Source organism: Pituophis catenifer, unplaced genomic scaffold, assembly GCF_029215685.1.
Source record: "Pituophis catenifer annectens isolate HBS135680 unplaced genomic scaffold, rPitCat1.0.hap2 SCAF_12, whole genome shotgun sequence".
Taxonomy (NCBI): Eukaryota; Metazoa; Chordata; class Lepidosauria; order Squamata; family Colubridae; genus Pituophis; species Pituophis catenifer.
The window spans coordinates 1,075,037-1,095,590 of NW_027256892.1; the positions used below are offsets into that span (position 1 = coordinate 1,075,037).

Consider the following 20,554-nt stretch of genomic DNA (forward strand, 5'->3'; position numbering starts at 1 on the left):
AAAAAATCAAAATCAGGTCTCAACAAAAATCCAAGTGGGTAAATTTGGTGCAGTATCAAGAAAGAATGAAAGCAGCATTGTTGCTGATGTTCACCGTTGACCAACCAACCAAGGACAGCATGGGAATAATGCCATGCTTTCCAAAATCAAATTATAGATCTTTCAAAGAGCATAAAGCAGTGATCATGGGGACTTAATTACCTCGACATCTGGTGGAAGGCAAACTCTGCCAAGCAAGTCCTTTCCAGGAAATTCCTGATCTGTTTTGCTAACTTTTCTTTATTTATTTATTTATTTGCAAATAGAGGAAGGCATGAGATCAGCTTCATGGGGAAGATTTAATAGACAGTATCAATGGAAATTTTTTTAAGAAAAAGAGATCTCGAAAGCACATTGCCAATAAGGAACACAATCTCCCAAACAGCAGAATTAGCTAACGGGCTACACAAAAAAAAACTAAATGAAGATTTGAAAAGACAAGTGGGATGGCCGTAACGGGAGAGTACGTACAGGCAGCTTGGATTTCTAGAGACGTTTCAGAAAAAGTAAAGCTCAGAATCGATTAAGATTAGTGACGGATGCTAGGAACAAAAAGCATCCAGCCACCTCATTCCCTGCCGTCCCCTTCTTCTTTTGCCCTCAATCGTTCCCAGCATTAGGCTCTTCTCCAGGGAGTCCTTCCTTCTCATAAGGTGGCCAAAGTATTTGAGTTTCATCTTCAGGATCTGGCCTCCTAAAGAGCAGTCAGGGTTGATCTCCTCTAGGACTGACCAGTTTGATCGCCTTGCAGTCCAAGGGACTAGCAGGAGTCTTTTCCAGCACCAGAGTTCAAAGGCCTCCATTCTTTGGCGCTCAGCCTTCCTTATGGTCCAACTTTCACAGCCATCCATTGCAACTGGGAAAACCATAGCCTTGACTATACACACTTTTGTTATGATGCTAAGAACAAAAAACATGATTTCAAATATGTTCAAAACAGAAGGAAAAGGAACTGTATCCTGGATGCGCAATAAACATGCCAAGGGTAAGAGATAACAAGTCAACCAAAACCAAACTACTCGACATCTCTTCTGGCTTAGTCTTCTAGGAGGAGGTGACCTGTCTTCCACTGGATAATTCTGAAGAAGGGATGCAAGAAAAGAGATTCCAAATTGATAGCACTCAAGGTCAAGGCTCTTCTTACCCTAAGCAAATCCAGATCTCCAGGGCCAAATGGGATTGTATTTTAGGGCAATTAAGGAAGTGTCAGATGATCTGGCCAAAGTACTCGGGGATTCTGAGAAATCCTTGGGAACAGGCGAAGTGCCAGCTAAATGGAAGAAACCTATCTTCAACAGGGGAAAAATACAGGAGTCCGGGAACTATAGTCAAACTAGAGAAATCTTGAAAACAATATAATCATTACTAGAAGTCAGAATTAGCTAACGGGCTGCACAAAAAACTAAATGAAGATTTGAAAAGACAGTAGGATGGTTGCCTAATGAGAAGGAAGGACTCACTGGAGAAGAGCCTAATGCTGGGAACGATGGAGGGCAAAAGAAGAAGGGGACGACAGAGAACGAGGTGGCTGGATGGAGTCACTGAAGCAGTCGGCACGATCTTAAATGGACTCCAGGGGATGGTAGAGGACAGGAAGACCTGGCGGAACGTTGTCCATGGGGTCGCGATGGGTCGGACACAACTTCGCAACTAACAACAACAACAATAGATAGATAGATAGATAGATAGATAGATAGATAGATAGATAGATAGACAGACAGTGCAAGGTGATCAAACTGGTCAGTCCTAGAGGAGATCAACCCTGACTGCTCTTTAGAAGCCCAGATCCTGAAGATGAAACTCAAATACTTTGGCCACCGAATGAGAAGGAAGGACTCCTTGGAGAAGAGCCTAATGCTGGGAAGGATTGAGGGCAAAAGAAGGAGGGGACGGCAGAGAACGAGGTGGCTGGATGGAGTCACTGAATCAGTCGGCGTGATCTTAAATGGACTCCAGAGGATGGTAGAGGACAGGAAGGCCTGGAGGAACGTTGTCCATGGAGTCGCGATGGGTCGGACACAACTTCGCAACTAACAACAACAAAGTAAGTCAATGCAGGTTTTGCAATACTAAGTTTTGTCTAATTCTTTATTTTTTTTGCTTTTTAGTTAAAGGCTTTAGCAGATTGTGGATACGCCATGGATGTAATATATCTTTATTTTACCAAGAGATTTGACAAAGGCATCCTGGGACATTCTGACTTGCATACTCCTGTTCTTCCTGGACCGATATTTACAATCTGGACTGAGCTGTCATTTGTAAGATAAGCTAGAAACAAATTCCTCTGCCATCTGTTGACTGTTTATATCTGGATTTCCTCCTGTTCCTCTCTCCGTTGGCTCGCAACATCTCACAACCGGTTTTGATTTTGCGATTCAGTCCAGATACATCAGCAGCTTATAAAACTTCGGAGTTACTCTCAGCAATGAAATGCGGTTGAGAGTTCAAAAACGACACTCATTTTTGTAAACAACGGATATTGTTAAAAATCAGGGGGATAAAGAATACCCCCATTTTAAGAAAGGGTAAAGAGTTTTTTTTAAAAAAATATGAAGTGTGGTTTTGCATTTTCCCATGTTGTTTTAATCTCCAAAAAGTTATTAGTATTATTTTAGCAGGAGTAATATGGTTTAAAGATGTACCCTATTTCTGGAATGCATTATTACGAAGAAAAATGAATTTGGTGAGCATGAGATATAACAAAAAAACATTCTTACTATCTGTTTGTATATTATTAGACAATAGGGAGAAGAGTACCATTCTGAGATTTACAGTCTTGGGTTGGTTATATGGGTTCAACTTTTATTAAAATAATGGAAACACCAATCAATGCTATTCCATGTGGTCCCAATTTAAAGCTATGTCGAGACTGGTTCTCCAGCATCCCCGAATTCAAGACCCACAGTAATGATCTTAAGTTGCAGATGAATGCTAGGAAAACTACGAACAAAAACAGATATTGGAGTGGACGTAGATATTAAGGGAGATGGTGACCTCTCCTTAGTCTTCAACCCAGTATAAATCAAATGAAAATAAAGGTTAGGGTTAGGGTAGAATAAGCAGTCATAGAAAAAAACAACGGGGAGAAAAGGCAAGGGGAAAGAAAGTTAGAGGTTATAGTCAAAATTCAGACCTAAAAGTAGACGGAATAAATGAACTAACAGAAGGGTAGGCAACCGCCCCCCAAAAAAGATTAAAAATTTGGATGAGGGCGAAAGATGTGGGATAAAAGAGAATGGAGGGGAAAAAAAGGAGTGTGAAGTAAAACGTTTTATGAAAGTATCTTAACAAAGTGTATGAATATTAGAATTATCTAACTTGGGTAATTGTTCATATGTGGTGCAAGAGATAAAAATTATTTTTGAATACACAAGTACAGCCTCTTCTGTGCCTTCTTCGCAAGCATGTTAACATTCATAGTCCATGAGAGGTCCTTCAAGATATAAATGCCCAGAAATTTAAAACTATATATATCAGTGTTTCTCAACCTTGGAAGCTTGAAGATGGGTGGACTTCAACTCCCAGAATCCCCCAGCCAGCGCTGCTGGCTGGGGGATTCTGGGAGTTGAAGTCCACCCATCTTCAAGCTACCAAGGTTGAGAAACACTGATATATAGTGTTCTATTGGTACAACAGATTGATTGATTGATTGATTGATTGGTTTGATTTATATGCCGCCCTTCTCCGGAGACTCAGGGTGGCTTACAATGCGTTAAGCAATAACCTTCATACTTTTGTATATACCTGCTTAGTAGGGCTTTCGGCCCCACTCCTAAGCGGTGTTCTTTTTTATACAAATCAGCTTATTGCCCCCACAATCCAGGTCCTCGTTTTACCTACTTCGGAAGGATGGAAGGCTGAGTCAACCTTGAGCCTTGTGAGATTTGAACTCGCAGTAATTGTAGGCAGGTGGCAGCAAACTGCTAATTAACAGCATTTTAGTCTGCTGCGCCACCAAGGCTCCTCTTGGTGATAATTTCTAACCCACCATTATTTTGGGTCAGTTCAAAAGCAGCATCTACACTTAATGCTCCCACTGCCTATTTTCCCCACAATAACCGCTGTGGTACATGGTAGGATTGGCCCAAAGTCACCCAGCTGGCTTCAGTACCCAAGGAAGGACTAGAACTCACAGTCTCCTGTTTTCTAGCCCTCCACCTTAGCCACTGCACCAAATGATGGTAGATTATGCTTCACTGTAGTTTCTATAGTCATAAAATGATTAGAGAAGTGATGGCGAAACTTTTAGGCACAGAGTGCCCGAACCAGAAGGCGTACATGTGGGCACACCAGACCACTGGAAACTCGATGACCAGCTGGCTGGCACGCATGCGGGTGTCGGAAACACCGATGACCAGCTGGCTGAGGTGGGACGACGGCGCGCGTGCCCAGAGAGAGGGTTCTGCTTGCCACCTCTGGCACGCGTGCCATAGGTTCACCATCACGGGATTAGAGCATCAGGAAGACAGAAGAAATCCTGAGGTCCCTTCCTGCCCTATGATTCTATACTCATCACACTTCCTAAGGTTTAGATGTCAAGAGAACATTGGCCCTTGCATAAGGGGGACAATCTTCCTGCAGCTCATCCCAGGGTGGCTCTAGGTTTGTTTCAGCTTCCCTGACCCTGGTGAGCTCCGGCAATATCATCCCTCAATTAGGAAACTTGCTCACTGAATTCTTGAATTCTATGTACACCGAGAGCGTATGCGCCAAAGACAAATTCCTTGTGTGTCCAATCACACTTGGCCAATAAAGAATTCTATTCTATTCTATTCTATTCTATTCTATTCTATTCTATTCTATTCTATTCTATTCTATTCTATTCTATTCTATTCTATTCTATTCTATTCCATTCCATTCCATTCCATTCCATTCCATTCCATTCCATTATTCCATTCCATTCCATTCCACTCCACTCCACTCCATATTGTTTTTATTGTTTCCTAGTATGATTTGATAACTTATTAGTAACCTTGACTATCACTAAGTGTTGTAATTAAAGTAAGATCGAATCTCACCAGGCTCAAGGTTGACTCAGCCTTCCATCCTTTCTAAGGTAGGTAAATTGAGGACCCAGTTTGTGGGGGCAATAAGCTGACTTTGTATAAAAAAATATACAAAAGTATGAAGGCTATTGCTTAACGCATTGTAAGCCGCCCTGAGTCTCCGGAGAAGGGCGGCATATAAATCAAATTAAAAAACAACAACAACAACAACAACAACAAAAGCACAAAACAGCCATGTTCTCGCTTTGGCCATGCTCTGGCTTAGAATATGTGGGCAGACAGAGAGTTACTTAACCGGTGAACCTTAGATCAGCGGTTACCAACTGGTGGTCTGCGAGAAAATATTGGTGGTCTGCAGAAAAATTATTTGCATTTTTTTTGTATTGCACTAAATCAGGGGTCCTCAAACTACGGCCCCTGGGACGGATACGTGCAATGAACGTTTGTGTTGCTGCAGAGAGTCTCCCCCTTCGGGATCTTTTTGTGTGGGTTGGAGTGGGGCAGAAATTCTGACTTGGGGTCTGTTTCAGCCTCCTGGTGGGGGGCTTTGGGCGAAGGCTGGAGGGAAGCGCCGCTGGTGGCGAAGAGCCGGAGGGCCTTGTTCCAGTGGGACTGCATCATGGCCTGGAACTGGCTGACCATCTCAGCTCGCTGAGCCTCCAGGCGCCAGTATCTGGCCTTGCACTCCCGCAGGTCTTCCCTCTGCTTGGAAAGCCTATGCTCCTAGTCCTCAGTGAGGTGCTTCTGCTGAGCCTCCTTCTCGGTCAGATCCAATTTGAACTGAGCCAGCTGTCTCAGCAAGAATCTCAACATGGTTCTCCCCATGTAGTATTTACTGCTATAAAATGAATTTCCTTCTTTTATAAAAAATCATTTGTGGGAAAGAAATAATGAAGCCACCTGCCCATAACATGGAGTGATAAGAAGAAATATATTGAGGGCAGATACGTATTTTGCTGCATCTGCTTTTCTGCATTATTCATCACCTAAGGTTTGAGAGAAAGAGTGAGGGGATATAGGTAACAAGCCTTCTGCCCTAACAATACAGCTCTAAGTTCAGAAGGGAGGGAGAGAGGGAGGAAGGGAGGGAGGAAGAAGAAGAGGGGAGGGAGAAGGTATTAGAAGGGGAGAAGGAAGGAAGGGAGGAAGAAGAGGGAGGGAGGAAGGAAAGAAGGGAGAGAGGGAAGAAGGGAGGAAGGGAGGAAGGAAAGAAGGGAAAAAAGGAAGGGGAAGGGGTGAGGGGGAAGGAAGGAAGGGGCAAAGGAGAAGAAGGAAGGAAGGAAGGAAGGAAGGAAGGAAGGAAGGAAGGAAGGAAGGATAGATGGATGGAAAGAAGAAAAGAAGGAAGGGGAAGGGGCGAGAGGGAAGGAAGAAAGGGGCAAAGGAGAAGAAGGAAAGAAGAAAGGAAGGAAGGATGGATGGAAAGAAGAAAAGAAGGAAGGGGAAGGGGCAAGGGGGAAGGAAGGAAGGGGCAAAGGAGAAGGAAGGAAGGAAGGAAGGAAAGAAGGAAATAAAGAATTAAAGAGGAAAAGAAGGAAGGGGAAGAGGTGAGGGGGAAGGAAGCAAAGGAGAAGAAGGAAGGAAAGTATGAAAGAGGGAGGGAGGGAGAGAGGGAGGGAGGGAGGAAGGAAAGAAGGGAGAGAGGGAAGAATGGAGGAAGGGAGGAAGGAAAGAAGGAAAAAAGGAAGGGGAAAGGGTGAGGGGGAAGGAAGGAAGGGCAAAGGAGAAGAAGGAAGGAAGGAAGGAAGGAAGGCAGGAAAGAAGAAAAGAAGAAAAGAAGGAAGGGGAAGGGGCGAGGGGGAAGGAAGGAAGGGGCAAAGGAGAAGGAAGGAAGGAAGGAAGGAAGGGGAAGGGGCGAGGGGGAAAGAAGGAAGGGGCAAAGGAGAAGAAGGAAGGAAGGAAATAAAGAATGAAAAAGGAAAAGAAGGAAGGGGAAGGGGTGAGGGGGAAGGAAGCAAAGGAGAAGAAGGAAGGAAGGAAAGTATGAAAGAGGAAAAGAAGGAAGGAAGGGCTTTCAAGATTGCACATTGGAAACTAGTTAAACAGCAAAGACTTAGGCTGAGACCCAGATAAGGGGTAAGCGATTGGAAAACCGGTATGAAGATATCAAGTCTCCCTTTCTTCTTTATTGGGATTGCAAATAAGGTTAGTGTGTCTCGGGAGGCCTGCAGAGATAATCAGCCCACCACCCACTGCGCCTGATAACCAGCTCAATTATCTGCCATCCCTTCCTCTCCTCACTTTCCCTTTGCTGACCCGAGGAGATGACATTCTACTTGTCATTGCACAGATCAACAATCGCTGCGGGCTGGACTTGTTATCCATTTGTCATGCAGAAAGCACTGTGCAAATGCCATCTCCTTTATCCCCACCCCCACCCCCACTTCATTTATCATGTGCCAATCAAATAGGTAATTATCTGGCAGCGATGATTAAGACTTGCTTCTGGGGAAAACCCTTCGTCTTCATTCTAGATTTGGACAGCTAGTAATTTTATCAGGGGAGATAAAAGGAATGCTCCCTCCTTCGCTTATCAGATCCATCTCATTGAGCTTCAAAAGTGAGGAGTCATCCCTTTGGGGCCTTCTGGGAATTCAGAGAACTGATCCGGGGAAGCCCGAAATGACAAGCAAGGCAGACAATATGATAAGGAAGCCAACTGGATCAGAACAAGATGCCGGAGGTAATCCATTTTTCTTCAGAAAGGCTAAAGCTACGCGAGGATGTAAGATAAAAGTAAGGTTGCACATTTAGGCAAGAAAAACCAAATGCAACGGGTACAGTATATGCAGTATCTTACTCAACAGTGGTTACTATGAGAGGGAGTCCTACTAGACAATCACTTAAATATGAGCCAACCGTGTGTTGCAGCTGCCAAAAAAGCCAACACAGTTCTAGGCTGCATAAACAGAGGGATCTCCAATCTTGGCAACTTTAAGCCTGGAGGACTTCAACTCCCAGAATTCCCCAGCCAGCTTCTGGCTTAAAGTTGCCAAGATTGGAGACCCCTGGCATAAACATAGGGATAGAATCAAGATGACGTGAAATGCTAATACCACTTTATAAGGCCTTGGTAAGGCCACACTTGGAAAACTGCATCCAGTTTTGGTCGCCACGATGTAAAAAAGATGCTGAGACTCTAGAAAGAGTGCAGAGAAGAGCAACGAAGAGGATTAGGGGACTGGAGGCTAAAACATATGAAGAATGGTTGTAGGAACTGGGTATGTCTAGTTTAATGAAAAGAAGGACCAGGGGAGACATGATAGCAGTGTTCCGATATCTCAGGGGTTGCCCCAAAGAAGAGGGAGTCAAGCTATTCTCCAAAGCACCTGAAGGCAGGACAAGAAGCAACGGGTGGAAACTAATCAAGGAGAGAAGCAACTTAGAACTAAGGAGACATTTTCCTGACAGTGAGAACAATGAATCAGTGGAACAACTTGCCTCCAGAACTTGCATCAGTGGTGGAATCCAATTTTTTTTTACTACCGGTTCTGTGGGCTGTGGCTTGGTGGGCGTAGCAGGGGAAGGATATTGCAAAATCTCCATTCTCACTCCACTCCAGGGGAAGGTTAATGCAAAATTCCCATTCCCTCCCCATTCCTGGGGGAAGGATGTTACAAATTCAAAGCTTTTGTGGTGCAGCGGACTAAATGCTGTTATGTAGCACTTAGCTGCCAGCTGCCTGCAATGACTGCGAGTTCAAATCTCACCAGGCTCAAGGTTGACTCAGCCTTCCATCCTTCCGAGGTAGGTAAAATGAGGACCCGGATTGTGGGGGCAATAAGCTGATTTTGTATAAAAAAAGAACACCGCTTGGGGGGGGCCCGAAAGCCCTACTACGCAGGTATATACAAAAGTATGAAGGCTATTGCTTAACGCATTGTAAGCCGCCCTGAGTCTCCGGAGAAGGGCGGCATATAAATCGAACCAATAAATAAATAAATAAATAAATAAATAAATAAATAAATAAATAAATAAATAAATAAATAAATAAATAAATAAATAAATAAATTCCCTCCCCACTCGGGGGCCAGCCAGAGGTAATATTTCCTGGTTCTCCGAACTGCTCAAAATTTCCGCTACCGGTTCTCCAGAACCTGTCAGAATCTGCTGGATTTCACCCCTGGGGGGCGCATGTGGGGCATGCATGCATATACACAGGGCAGGGCGCATGCAAGGGGCCGCATGTGCATGAAACGGGGTGTATGTGCAAGAGGTGTGCACGCATTGCATTTGGGGGGTTCGGGGGCATGCACGCCCATTTGCGCATGCATTCTTTGGGCACTCGGTCTGGTAAAGGTTAGCCATCACTGGTATAGAGTTTCCTGTCTGAGCAGGGGGTTGGACTAGAAGACCTCCGAGGTCCCTTCCAACTCTGTTATCCTATTATTGTTTTGTTTTAAAAAGAAGGATGAGTCTCTTTTTATTGTACTTCATTACCCATTATGCAACATGGCATCACTATTCCAGCACTGCTAATAATTGCTTCTCACCAGATTGGAATCCAGACACTTCAGCAAATATGTGTTCAAGTAGAAGGGGAAAAAAATTCATTCCGATGGCCTGTCTAAAACAGCATTTCTCAACTTTAAAACTCTGTGTGGACTTTAAGACTCTGTGGAGCCTTGGTAGTACAGTGGTCTAAAGCACCCTGTTATTAACACCAGCTGCCTGCAATTACTGCAGGTTCGAATCTCGCCAAGGCTCAAGGTTGACTCAGCCTTCCATCCTTTCTAAGGTAGGTAAATTGAGGACCCAGTTTGTGGGGGCACTAAGCTGACTTTGTATAAATATACAAAAAGGATGAAGGCTATTGCTTAGCGCATTGTAAGCCGCCCTGAGTCTCCGGAGAAGGGCGGCATATAAATCAAATTAAAAAATAAAATAAAAATTCCCTAGGCAGCCCCGGGGAATTGGTCTACTCTACAAGCATGGGCCAAGCAGTTTAAGCAGGAATAAAACTGTCTCAAACGCTTTTGTGGTTTACATAATTTAGAAAACTCAGTTCTCCTCTGACTCTTCCCAGAATATCACGGCAGAGGGAAAATCACACTTCCCAAAGGAATGCTTTGAGTACCGTCAAATTTGCATACGTGATCTCATTTGTATGTAAATGGACAGTAGCTCCCTGACTGACTAAAGAGCCGTAAATCAGGATATTAATGAACTACACAAATGAGGATTTCTGAATGCTTTTTGATAAAGATATTGTTTTTCACTCTAGGGAATAAACAACCCTATTTCATTTAAATGCGGCCTCTTTGGGCAAGTTAACATTGCCGTCATCGGGAGAATCTGTACAACTTGCTGCCCTGCATATTATAGGAATATTTGCTGGAATATTTCAAAAAAAAAAAATGTCCATTTAAGGTTATCACTGGATGTCTCTCCAGTACCCCAACTTATTTCCATAAAAGCCTGCTAAGATTTCACTGACATTTGCTTAAAACTTTACTGCATACTGTTTTAAAAAGCCTGCACCATTATTTATTTATTTATTCATTTATTCATTTATTCATATTTTTATGCCTCCCACTCTCTGAGGACTCTGGGCGGCTTACACCAAAGACAGTATACTAAATAGCATATTGCCCCCAACAATCTGGGTCCTCATTTTACCCACTTCAGAAGGGTGGAAGGCTGAATCAACCATGAGCCGGTGAGATTTGATCCGCTGATCTGCTGAACTAGCAGTCAGCTGAAGTAGCTGCAGTACTGCACCCTAACCACTGCGCCACCTCGGCTCTTATTCAGTGTTAAAAACCCATAACCCATAACAGTAGCTTGCCTGATTAAAATTAACAGAACAGAATAACAAGAGTTGGAAGGGACCTTGGAGGTCTTCTAGTCCAACCCCCTGCTTAGGCAGGAAACCCTACACCACTTCAGACAAATAGTTATCCAACCTCTTCTTTAAAAACTTCCAGTGTTGGAGCATTCACAACTTCTGGAGGCAAGCAGTTCCACTGATTCATTGTTCTCACTGTCAGGAAATTTCTCCTTAGTTCTAAGTTGCTTCTCTCCTTGATTAGTTTCCACCCGTTGCTTCTTGTTCTACCCTCAGGTGCTTTGGAGAATAGCTTGGCTCCCTCTTCTTTGTGGTAACCCCTGAGATCCGTGATAGTGAATCTATGGCACGTGTGCCAGAGGTGGCATGCAGTGCCCTCTCTGATGGCACACGAGCCGTCTCCCCATTTTAGCTCTGCTGCACATGCTCGCATGCCTCCTGCTGACCAGCTGGTCTTTGGGTCTCTGCCATGAATTCACGAGGAGGTGGGCTGTGCACGCATGCGTGGGGGCAGGGCACATGCAGGGGGCAGGGCGTGCATGCACGGCTGGCGGGGAGTATGCGTGGGTGCCTTGCACACACTGCATTTTGGGGGTTCGGGCACTCGGTCCAGAAAAGGTTAGCCATCCCTGCCTTAGATATTAGAACACTGCTATCATGTCACACTCAGTCCTTCTCTTCACTAGCTTAGTCATACCCAGTTCCTGCAACCGTTCTTCATATGTTTTATCCTCCAGTCTCCTAATCATCTTTGTTGCTCTTCTCTGCACTCTTTCTAGAGTCTCAACCAGTGGTGGTTGCCCCCGGTTCGGACCAGTTCGCAAGAACCGTTGGGAGGCTCCACCCACCGACCCCGATGTCCACCCACCAACCTCGAGCTCCCCCCGGAGATACGGAGGATCCCGGATCTGCATACTTTCCGTCGCGTGCTCAAGACTTTCTTATTTCATCAAGCTGGCCTGACCTAAGTCTTTCCCCTTTTTAAATGGAAATTTTAAATTTGGTTTTAAATTGAGCTCTGGTGGCTCAGCAGACTAATTAACATCCACTTACATCTGCTGCCTGCAATTACTGCAAGTTCAAATCTCACCAGGCTCAAGGTTGACTCAGCCTTCCATCCTTTCTAAGGTAGGTAAAATGAGGACCCAGATTATGGGGGCAATAAGCTGACTTTGTATAAATATACAAAAGTATGAAGGCTATTGCTTAATGCATTGTAAGCCAATCTGAGTCACCAGAGAAGGGCGGCATATAAATCAAATTTAAAAAAAAAAAATTATTGGGGTTTTAAATTTGTTCAGCCAAATTATTTAATTCGTTTTATTTTATTTTAAATTTTGTATTTACATGTTTTATTCTATGGCTGTTCACCGCCCTGAGTCCTTCGGGTGTAGGGCGGTATACAAATTCAATAAAATAAATAAATAAATAAAATAAATAAATCAGCGCACAGCCTCGTTGCAAACCGGTAGTAAAAATAAGTGGAACCCACCCCTGGCCTCAACATGCCTGTCACAATACACTTAGCCTTTGGAAACTTCAGCCCTGCTCCGGAAGGAAAAAGGCTTCTCGTTCACACTGGATGCTGTCTTCCCGTGAGGATGTTCCTAAGAAATGTCACTGGCCCAGCTTGCACAAGTCAAAATCCTGATTTCGGATCCTTCAAATCAGCAATTTGGCTTTAAAAGATTTGGAAATCGCTTCTGGATTTTGTGCTTGTGATGGGGGGAAAAAAACATGAAACTTTGATTTCACTGATTAGATAGGTTTGTTGTTATAGAAATGGCTACTCTATAAAGGTAAAGGTAAAGGTTCCCCTCGAACATATGTACTACTCATTCTCGACTCTAGGGGGCGGTGCTCCTCTCCGTTTCAAAGCTGAAGAGCCAGCGCTGTCCGAAGACGCCTCCGTGATCATGTGGCCGGCATGACTCAACGCCAAAGGCGCACGGAACGCTGTTCCCTTCCCACCAAAGGTGGCCCCTATTTTTCTACTTGCGTTTTTTACCTGCTTTCGAACTGCTAGGTTGGCAGAAGCTGGGACAAGTCACGGGAGCTCACCCCATTACGCGGCACTAGGGATTCGAACCGCTGAACTGCCGACAAGTTCAATCGACAAGCTCAGCCACTTAGCCACTGAGCCACCGCGTCCCTCTCCTAGTCTATATTATTATGTAAAAGTAAAACCTTGAGGCTGTAAGGTTATTATCTTCTACTGTGCTAAAGAGAATCAGATGTCAATGCTTTTTCCCACTTTTCTCCTTCTACCCCCCACTTTCTCCTTTCCCCCTTTTCCTCCCCCAGTTTCCCCACTGTTTTCATTTTCTGTGTATTTTATATTCTGATCGATTAATAAAAAATGTTAAACTCCAAAAGAAAGAACGGGAGTTGGAAGTCCTATTCCATACAACGCTCTTAATGAGTTTCAGACCTAGAAACGAACAAACCCATATTGTTTTTAACTACTGGGGCTAGAAATTTCATAGGAGATAAAAGCCAGAGAGGTTGTTATTAAAGATTAAGTTCTAACTGAAGGTTGCATGACACATAAATTGTTCTAAATTCTCAGACTGCAATCTTAAGCACGCATAAATGGGAGTAGCCATCAAAGATGACTAGGAATTCATGTGGCCTGCAGGCAGAATATTATGTGCTTCAGTTCAGCATAGAAGTGAAATATAGAAAATAACCTTTTTCTCAAAGGGAATGTCTTCAAATTACAGGTAACTCCTCAACTTACGACCACAATTGAGCCCCAAATTTCTGTTGCTAAGCGAGACACTTGTTAAGTGAGTTTTGCCTCCCCGTTTTATAAACTTTCTTGACACAGATGTTCAGTGAATCACTGCAAGTCGTGAAGTCAGCAACCCGGTTGTTAAGTGAATCTGCCCTTCCCCATTGACTTTGCAAGTCAGAAAGTCACAAAGGACCCCAGGACAATACAGCGGTCATAAATATGAGTCAGTTGCTAAGCATCTGAACTTTTATCACATGACCATGGGGGTGCTGCAAAGGTCCTAAAGCAGAGGTCTCCAACCTTGGCAACTTTAAGACTTGTGGACTTCAACTCCCAGAATTCTGGGAGTTGAAGTTCACAAGTCTTAAAAGTTGTCAAGGTTGGAGACCCCTGGACTAGAGGAATGATATCAAGACCTCCACATTGATTGAAATGTGGGATTTCTCTAAAGCGAAGCATTTGCATAATGGAATAACTTTCTAATTCTGGGAGTTGAACTCCACAGGTCTTAAAAGTTGCCAACGTTGGAGACCCCTGGCCTGGAGAAGTCCCTGCAGTTTTCTGGGCATGGTTTCACAAGAAGTTTGCCATTGCCTCCTTCCTAGGGTTGAGAGAAGGTGACTGGCCCAAGGCCTCTCAGCTGGCTTTGTGCTCAAAGGCAGGATTAGAACTCACAGTCTCCTGGTTTCTAGTTTCATACCTTAACTAACCACTACACCAGACTGTCTCTAATGCTGCTTAGATACATTTTTTAAAAAAGGCTTTCCAAGACCTTGATAGTACAGTGGTTTAGTGCACCCTGTTATTAACACAGCTGCCTGCTGGTTCGAATCTCTCCAAGGCTCAAGGTTGACTCAGCCTTTCATCCTTTCTAAGGTAGGTGAAATGAGGACCCAGTTTGTGGGGGCAATAAGCTGACTTTGTATAAAATATACAAAAGAATGAAGGCTATTGCTTAACGCATTGTAAGCCGCCCTGAGTCTCCGGAGAAGGGCGGCATATAAATCAAATTAAAAAAAAAAAAAAAAGACCACCTTAGAACACATTCATAAACTCACTGCATTTCAGTATTTTTTCCCATCAGGAGAAATTTAATTTATTTAATATTTTTAAATTTTATTAGAGCATCGAAAAGAAAAATCAAAAACAAATGTATAATAATTTTTTTATCACGGTGTAACATTGCCAAAATATCTATCTATCTATCTATCTATCTATCTATCTATCTATCTATCTATCTATCTATCTATCATCTATCTATCTATCTATCTATCTATCTATCTATCTATATCATCTATCTATCTATCTATCTATCTATCTATCTATCTATCTATCTATCTATCTATCTATCATCTATCTATCTATCTATATCATCTATCTATCTATCTATCTATCTATCTATCTATCTATCTATCTATCTATCTATCTATCTATCTACACCAGTAATCAGAGAGTAAAAATAGAAAATATTTACAGATTCTTGTACAAGGAGCAGAATATTGTTATCATTGGCAGAGTAGGTGATCGGGGCTTGTAACTTTCTGCATTCGGTTGTCCGTTTGACTCAAAAGCATCTTTTTTAAAAACTGACCTCCTGTCTCCCATATTCCTCTGTAGGGTACTACAGTTAATCCTCGACTTACAACAGTCCATTTAGTGACCATTCAAAGGGACAACATCCCTGAGAAAAAGCAACTTACGACCATTTTTCACACTTATGACCGTTGCAGCATCCCCATTGTCAGGTGAACCAAAATTCTGCTTCTGGCGGTTCACTGCCCTGAGTCCTTCGGGAGAAGGGCGGTATATAAATTTAAATATTAAATTAAATTAATTAAATTCAGACAGTAGACAACTGATTGTGTCCAGTGTCCTGGAATCATGCGATTCCCCATTTTACGACCTTCTGATGAGCAAATGAATGGAGGAAGCTAGATTCACCACCGCAGTGATTTGCTTCACGAATGTGGCAGGAAAAGTCGTAAAACGGTGCAAAACTCACTTAACAAATAGCTCACTTAGCAACATCAATTTTGGGCTACAATTGTGGTCGGATGTCGAGGACTCTCTGTGTTATTCAGTCCGGCCGACTCATTCCAATTTTGAAATGACTTGAAACTTCAAAGCACGTGAGCTTCTTCTCAGTACATCGACTGCCAAGTTGGTCCTGTCAAACGTCATTGAGGCTCTAGCACTGATTGGCAGGATTAAACATGCCGTACCCACAGAGGTTAATTTCAACCGAATGACTCCTCTCGAGATCAGCGAAGAAGATCTAGATAGACCCTTCCTTCGTGAATTTTGGGTCTCCAAAATTATGAAATCGGATATATACCGCTCCAGAAATTTTGGCATCAGCCTGACACGCTACGGGGATGTTGCAATTATTGGTCACAGGTCCAGTGAACATTAGTGCAGATATCCGATTAGCGCAGCTATAACAGTTCTCTTTCTGAGATTTATAGTGGCAGTATGAGCCACGCTTCCATTACGGGGACAAAGAATGAGGAAAATTGCCATTTAGATATATTTTGCAAAGCATGAACATGGTGACCGAATACTTAAAACGCTACAGGGTTACTCTGTGGGCAATTATAGATTAGGTGGTCTGGAAAAATCCTTCTGAAATGAAGAAACCGTTTTTTTTTTCTTTGACAGCTACCTCTCTGCCAACCCCTGTAAATAATCTGGCTGGGAAAGAGAAAATAAATCGAGAACCGGGGCAATTCCATCCCGCAAACCTTCGCTTTATACACAAATCGAAAAAGAAGATCATGGCAACTTCTTCCCTTAACATTCCTCTTATAGCATCCCTCTGACTTTCCTTCCACTCTAAAACATTCCCCCTTAGGAGACACACAAACAGAGAGTTGGGGGGGTGGGCTCATTCCACAGCCAAGGCACAAAGAGTTTCAAAACACACACTTTTTTATTTTTTATTAAAAAAAAACAGGACGGTAGGAAAAGAAGCAAGCAAAGGACGGGGATCGTGCTAGGAACGACAACAATCCAGAGAAAACGACAACAACAACGGCGTGGCCGAGAGAAGGGGGGGGCAGTTGTTGCAGACACAAACTTCTTGACAACATACTTCCTCAAAGGGCTGGAGTTTGGGAAGTCAAACCATTCCCCATCCCAACTTTAAAAAGAGTTCTTTTACAACAGCCAGAGCGGAGATGTCTGTGGAGGTGATGTTGGGGAGGGGGACGGGGCACACAGAAGAGGCTGTCCTCTTTTCTTTTGTCTGTAGGCTATCCTGCCAACCAGGCAGTGTGCATGGCCTGGGTTCAAACAGACCCCCCCCCCCACCCACCCACCCCTGCCCTTTCAGAGCCTCCCGAGAAGCAGCAAGCTAGACACACAAAAGAGCACTGGTAGGTTTCCCCTTTCGCCCACCCCCCAGTCATAAAACAAAAAAAAAAAAAACCCACACAAACACACTCATTTGCACAAGGAGGTGGCCACAAGAGAAGTAATGGCAGTGCGGGCAGTGTGTTCTCTCTCTCTCTTTCACTCACACACACACACTGTGCCCCCCCCCCACACCCCACTTTTCTCTCTCCCCCAAGCTTACCAGCTTTGCAGGGGTCTTTATACTCAATTGCCTCTTTCTCGTCCTCTTCCTCTTCCAGCACATCGCTGTAATCTGTAAAATCCACGGCTTGTCCCAGGACCAGCACCAGCAAGGAAAAGAAAAGTAGCCCCCCTTTGAATGCAGACATGCTGGCAGGTCCCGGGAAATGCTCCACGGAACTGGAAACGGGAGGAGGGGGGGGGGAAGAGAGGAAACAAGAGTGGGAAAGGGGAGGAGGAGGAGAGGAAGAGGAGGGGGGAGAGAAATGGAAAGAGATGGGGAGGGTTTCTCTTTCTTTCTTTCTTTCTTTCTTTCTTTCTTTCTTTCTTTCTTTCTTTCTTTTCTTTCTCCTCTCTCTCTCCCTCTCTTCTTTTTTTCCCCTCTTTTTCTTTTAGGGAAATGAGATCTGGCGGAGGCGGGTTCGAGAGCCGGAGCACAGCCCCCTCCAAGCTGGAGAGTTTGATCACAGTACAACCCTGGGAACTGGGCCAGCCCCGGGATGAGGCGGGGAGGGGGGTGGGTGGGAGAGAGAGATGGAGGAGAAAAGGCAGAGAGAGAGAGAGAGAGAGGGAGGGAGAGAGAGAGAGAAAGAAAGAAGGAAGGAAGGAAGGAAGGAAGGAAGGGAAGGAAGAAGGAAGGAAGGAAGGAAGGAAGGAAGGAAGGAAGGAAGGAAGGAAGAAAGAAAGAAAGAAAGGAAGGAAGGAAGGAAGGAAGGAAGGAAGGAAGGAAGGAAGGAAGGAAGGAAGGAAGGAAGGAAGGAAGAAAGAAAGAAAGAAAGAAAGAAAGAAAGAAAGAAAGAAAGAAAGAAAGAAAGAAAGAAAGAAAGAAAGAAAGAAAGAAAGAAGCAAGCTTTGGAGCTTCAGGGAGATGCTGCCACTCACCCCCCAACTCAGCCTCCAGCGGTCCAGCTTTCGGGGCACGCCAGCACCAGCCGTCCGCGGAGGGAGAGAGGGAGGGGTGCGCGTGGGTGGGCGTGGAAGGGAGGCGAGGACCACTCGGCAGTCGGACACCCACCCACCCACCCACTCATCCCTTTACAAACTTGTTTTTTTTTTCTTCTTCTTCTTTTCTTCCCAAGCGAGGCGTGGAAACAAAGCTGCGGGAATTCCCCACACCCCCCCCACTCACCCCCTCCCCACCCGCTTACCTAGAGCGAGAGAGAGACCCTTTGCAAAACTCCGCAAAAGTGGGACCAGGAGTGATGGGGGGGGAGGTGAGGAGGTGGGGGGAGCAAGGGCATCTTAGGACAGAGCGGAATAGTTTTAGCAGCGCCTGGAGCCTTGCCAAGAAAAAGAAAATTGGGGGGGGGGGCTGGGGGTGTGTGTGGAAGGAGGAAGGAAAGCCTCGCCCTCCCCTCCCCAACACATCCTCCCCCTTCCCCTCCTTCCCAAACGGAGTGGAAGAAAGCCCGGCCGGCCGCTTCCTGGCAAAGTCACCAATTTTGCCTCCGTTTCCTCCGGCCGGCCTGGGTCTCCACTGGGAGAGCCTGCGAAGACGGGAATTGGCCTCTTTGGAGCCCCAACCCCCGCCGGCTTTCCTCTCCTTCCCAGGACGGAGGCTGGCGGGGGTCTTGGGCTGAAGCTGCCCCGGGGGTGGGGGTGGAGGGGTGGGGGGAGAGCCCTAAGACAAGAGACCCCCCCCACTCCTCCCTCTCTCCCAGGCAAAGGGGTTGCCAAGGAGCCCTGGTGGTACGGAGGGGCTTTTCCACGCAGCCGGCCAGGGTCTCCGGAGCATCCCCCTGCGGGGGCCGGCCCTGGGCCTCGCCCTTCCCCGCCTGGTGCCACGTGGACGGAGCGGAGGGAACGCCTGGCCTGTGGGTCCTGGTGGGCCCTGGACTTCAGGGGGAAAAAAAAAGATGGGTCCTTATGGGGCTTGGGAAGCCGGTGGGGCTTGCTTTGAAGCCCCAGCAAGAGAATCCTGGCCTGCCCACCTGCCTGCCTGCTTGCTTCCCTTCCCTTCCTTTTCTTCTTTCCTTTCCTTCCTTCCTTCCTTCTTTTTTTCTTTCCTTTCCTTTCCCTTTCTCTCTTTTTTCTTTCCTTCCTTCTTTCTTTCTTTCCTTCCTTCCTTCCCCTTTCCTTCCTTCCTACCTACCTTCCTTTTCTTCCTTTTTTTCTTTCTTTCCTTTCCCTTCCCTTTTTTTTTCTTTCCTTCCTTCCTTCTTTCCTCCCTTCCTTTCCCTTTCCTTCCTTCTTTCCTTCCTTCCTTCCTTCTTTTTTTCTTTCTTTCCTTTCCCTTTCCTTCCTTTCCTTTCCCTTTCCTTCCTTCCTTCCTACCTTTTCTTCCTTCTTTCCTTCCTTTTCTTTCTTTCCTTTCCTTTCCCTTTCCTTCCTTCCTTTCCTTTTCTTTCTTTCTTTCCTTCCTTCCTTTCCCTTTTCTTCCTTCCTTTCCTTTCCCTTTTTTCTTTCCTTCCTTCCTTCTTTCCTTTCTTCCTTTCCCTTTCCTTCCTTCCTTCCTACCTTTTCTTCCTTTTTTCTTTCTTTCCTTTCCCTTTCCTTCCTTCCTTTCCCTTATTTTTTTCTTTCCTTCCTTCCTTTCTTTCCTTCCTTCCTTTCCCTTTCCTACCTTCCTTTTCTCCCTTCTTTCCTTCCTTCCTTTTCTTTCTCTTTCCTTCCTTCCTTCTTTCCTTTCCCTTTCTTTCTTTTTTTCTTTCCTTCCTTCCTTTTCTTTCCTTCCTTTCCTTTCCCTTTTCTTTTTTCTTTCCTTCCTTCCTTCTTTCTTTCAAATAAATAACTAAATAAATAACGAAGTAACAAAAGGAAGGGAAGGGGTGGAAGGAAGGAAAGAAAGAAGTAAGGAAAGAAAGAAAGGGAAAGGGAAGGAAGGAAGGAAGGAAAGAAGCTGGGTGTCTTTGGGCCACTCACCTTCTTTCTAGCTCACAGGGTTGTTGTGGGAAAAATAGGAAGAATAAAGTGTGTTGGATATGTTTGCCACTTTTGAGTTATTTGTAAAAATAATAAATAATAAAGGTGAGATGAAGATTATATATAAGACACTGAGCTTGTCAATCAGAAAAGTCAATGGTTTGAATCCCTAGTGCCGCGTAATAGAGTGAGCTCCCGTGACTCATCCCAGCTTCTGCCAACCTAGCAGTTTGAAAGCACGTAAAAATGCAAGTAGAAAAATAGGGACCACCTTTGGTGGGAAGGGAACAACATTCCGTGCGCCTTTGGCGTTGAGTCATGCCGGCCACATGACCACAGAATTGTCATCAGACAGCGCTGGCTCTTTGGCTTAGAAACGGAGATGAGCACCGCCCCCTAAAGTAGGAAACGACTAGCACATATATGCAAGGCAGTGGTGAAATGTGAACTGGTTTGCCACTGGTTCTCTGGCCATTCATGCGCGGTGCGGGCCAAGCACGCGCTGCATGTGCATGCACAATACACACCAAATGCGCGCTTTGCATGGAA

The 20,554-nt window shown here is 44.8% G+C and overlaps 1 protein-coding gene across 2 annotated transcripts in view; it reads right to left on the reverse strand.

Moving 5' to 3' along the window:
* Positions 1-17,379, reverse strand: part of BMP1 (bone morphogenetic protein 1) — a 178,710-nt gene extending 161,331 nt beyond the window's left edge. For both annotated transcript variants that reach the window (XM_070952211.1, XM_070952212.1), the window contains exon 1: positions 17,145-17,379. In XM_070952211.1, coding sequence (XP_070808312.1) covers positions 17,145-17,292 — 148 coding nt within the window. In that variant the 5' untranslated portion in view covers positions 17,293-17,379. The remainder of the gene's footprint in view (positions 1-17,144) is intronic.
* Between the last annotated feature and the right edge of the window lie 3,175 nt (positions 17,380-20,554).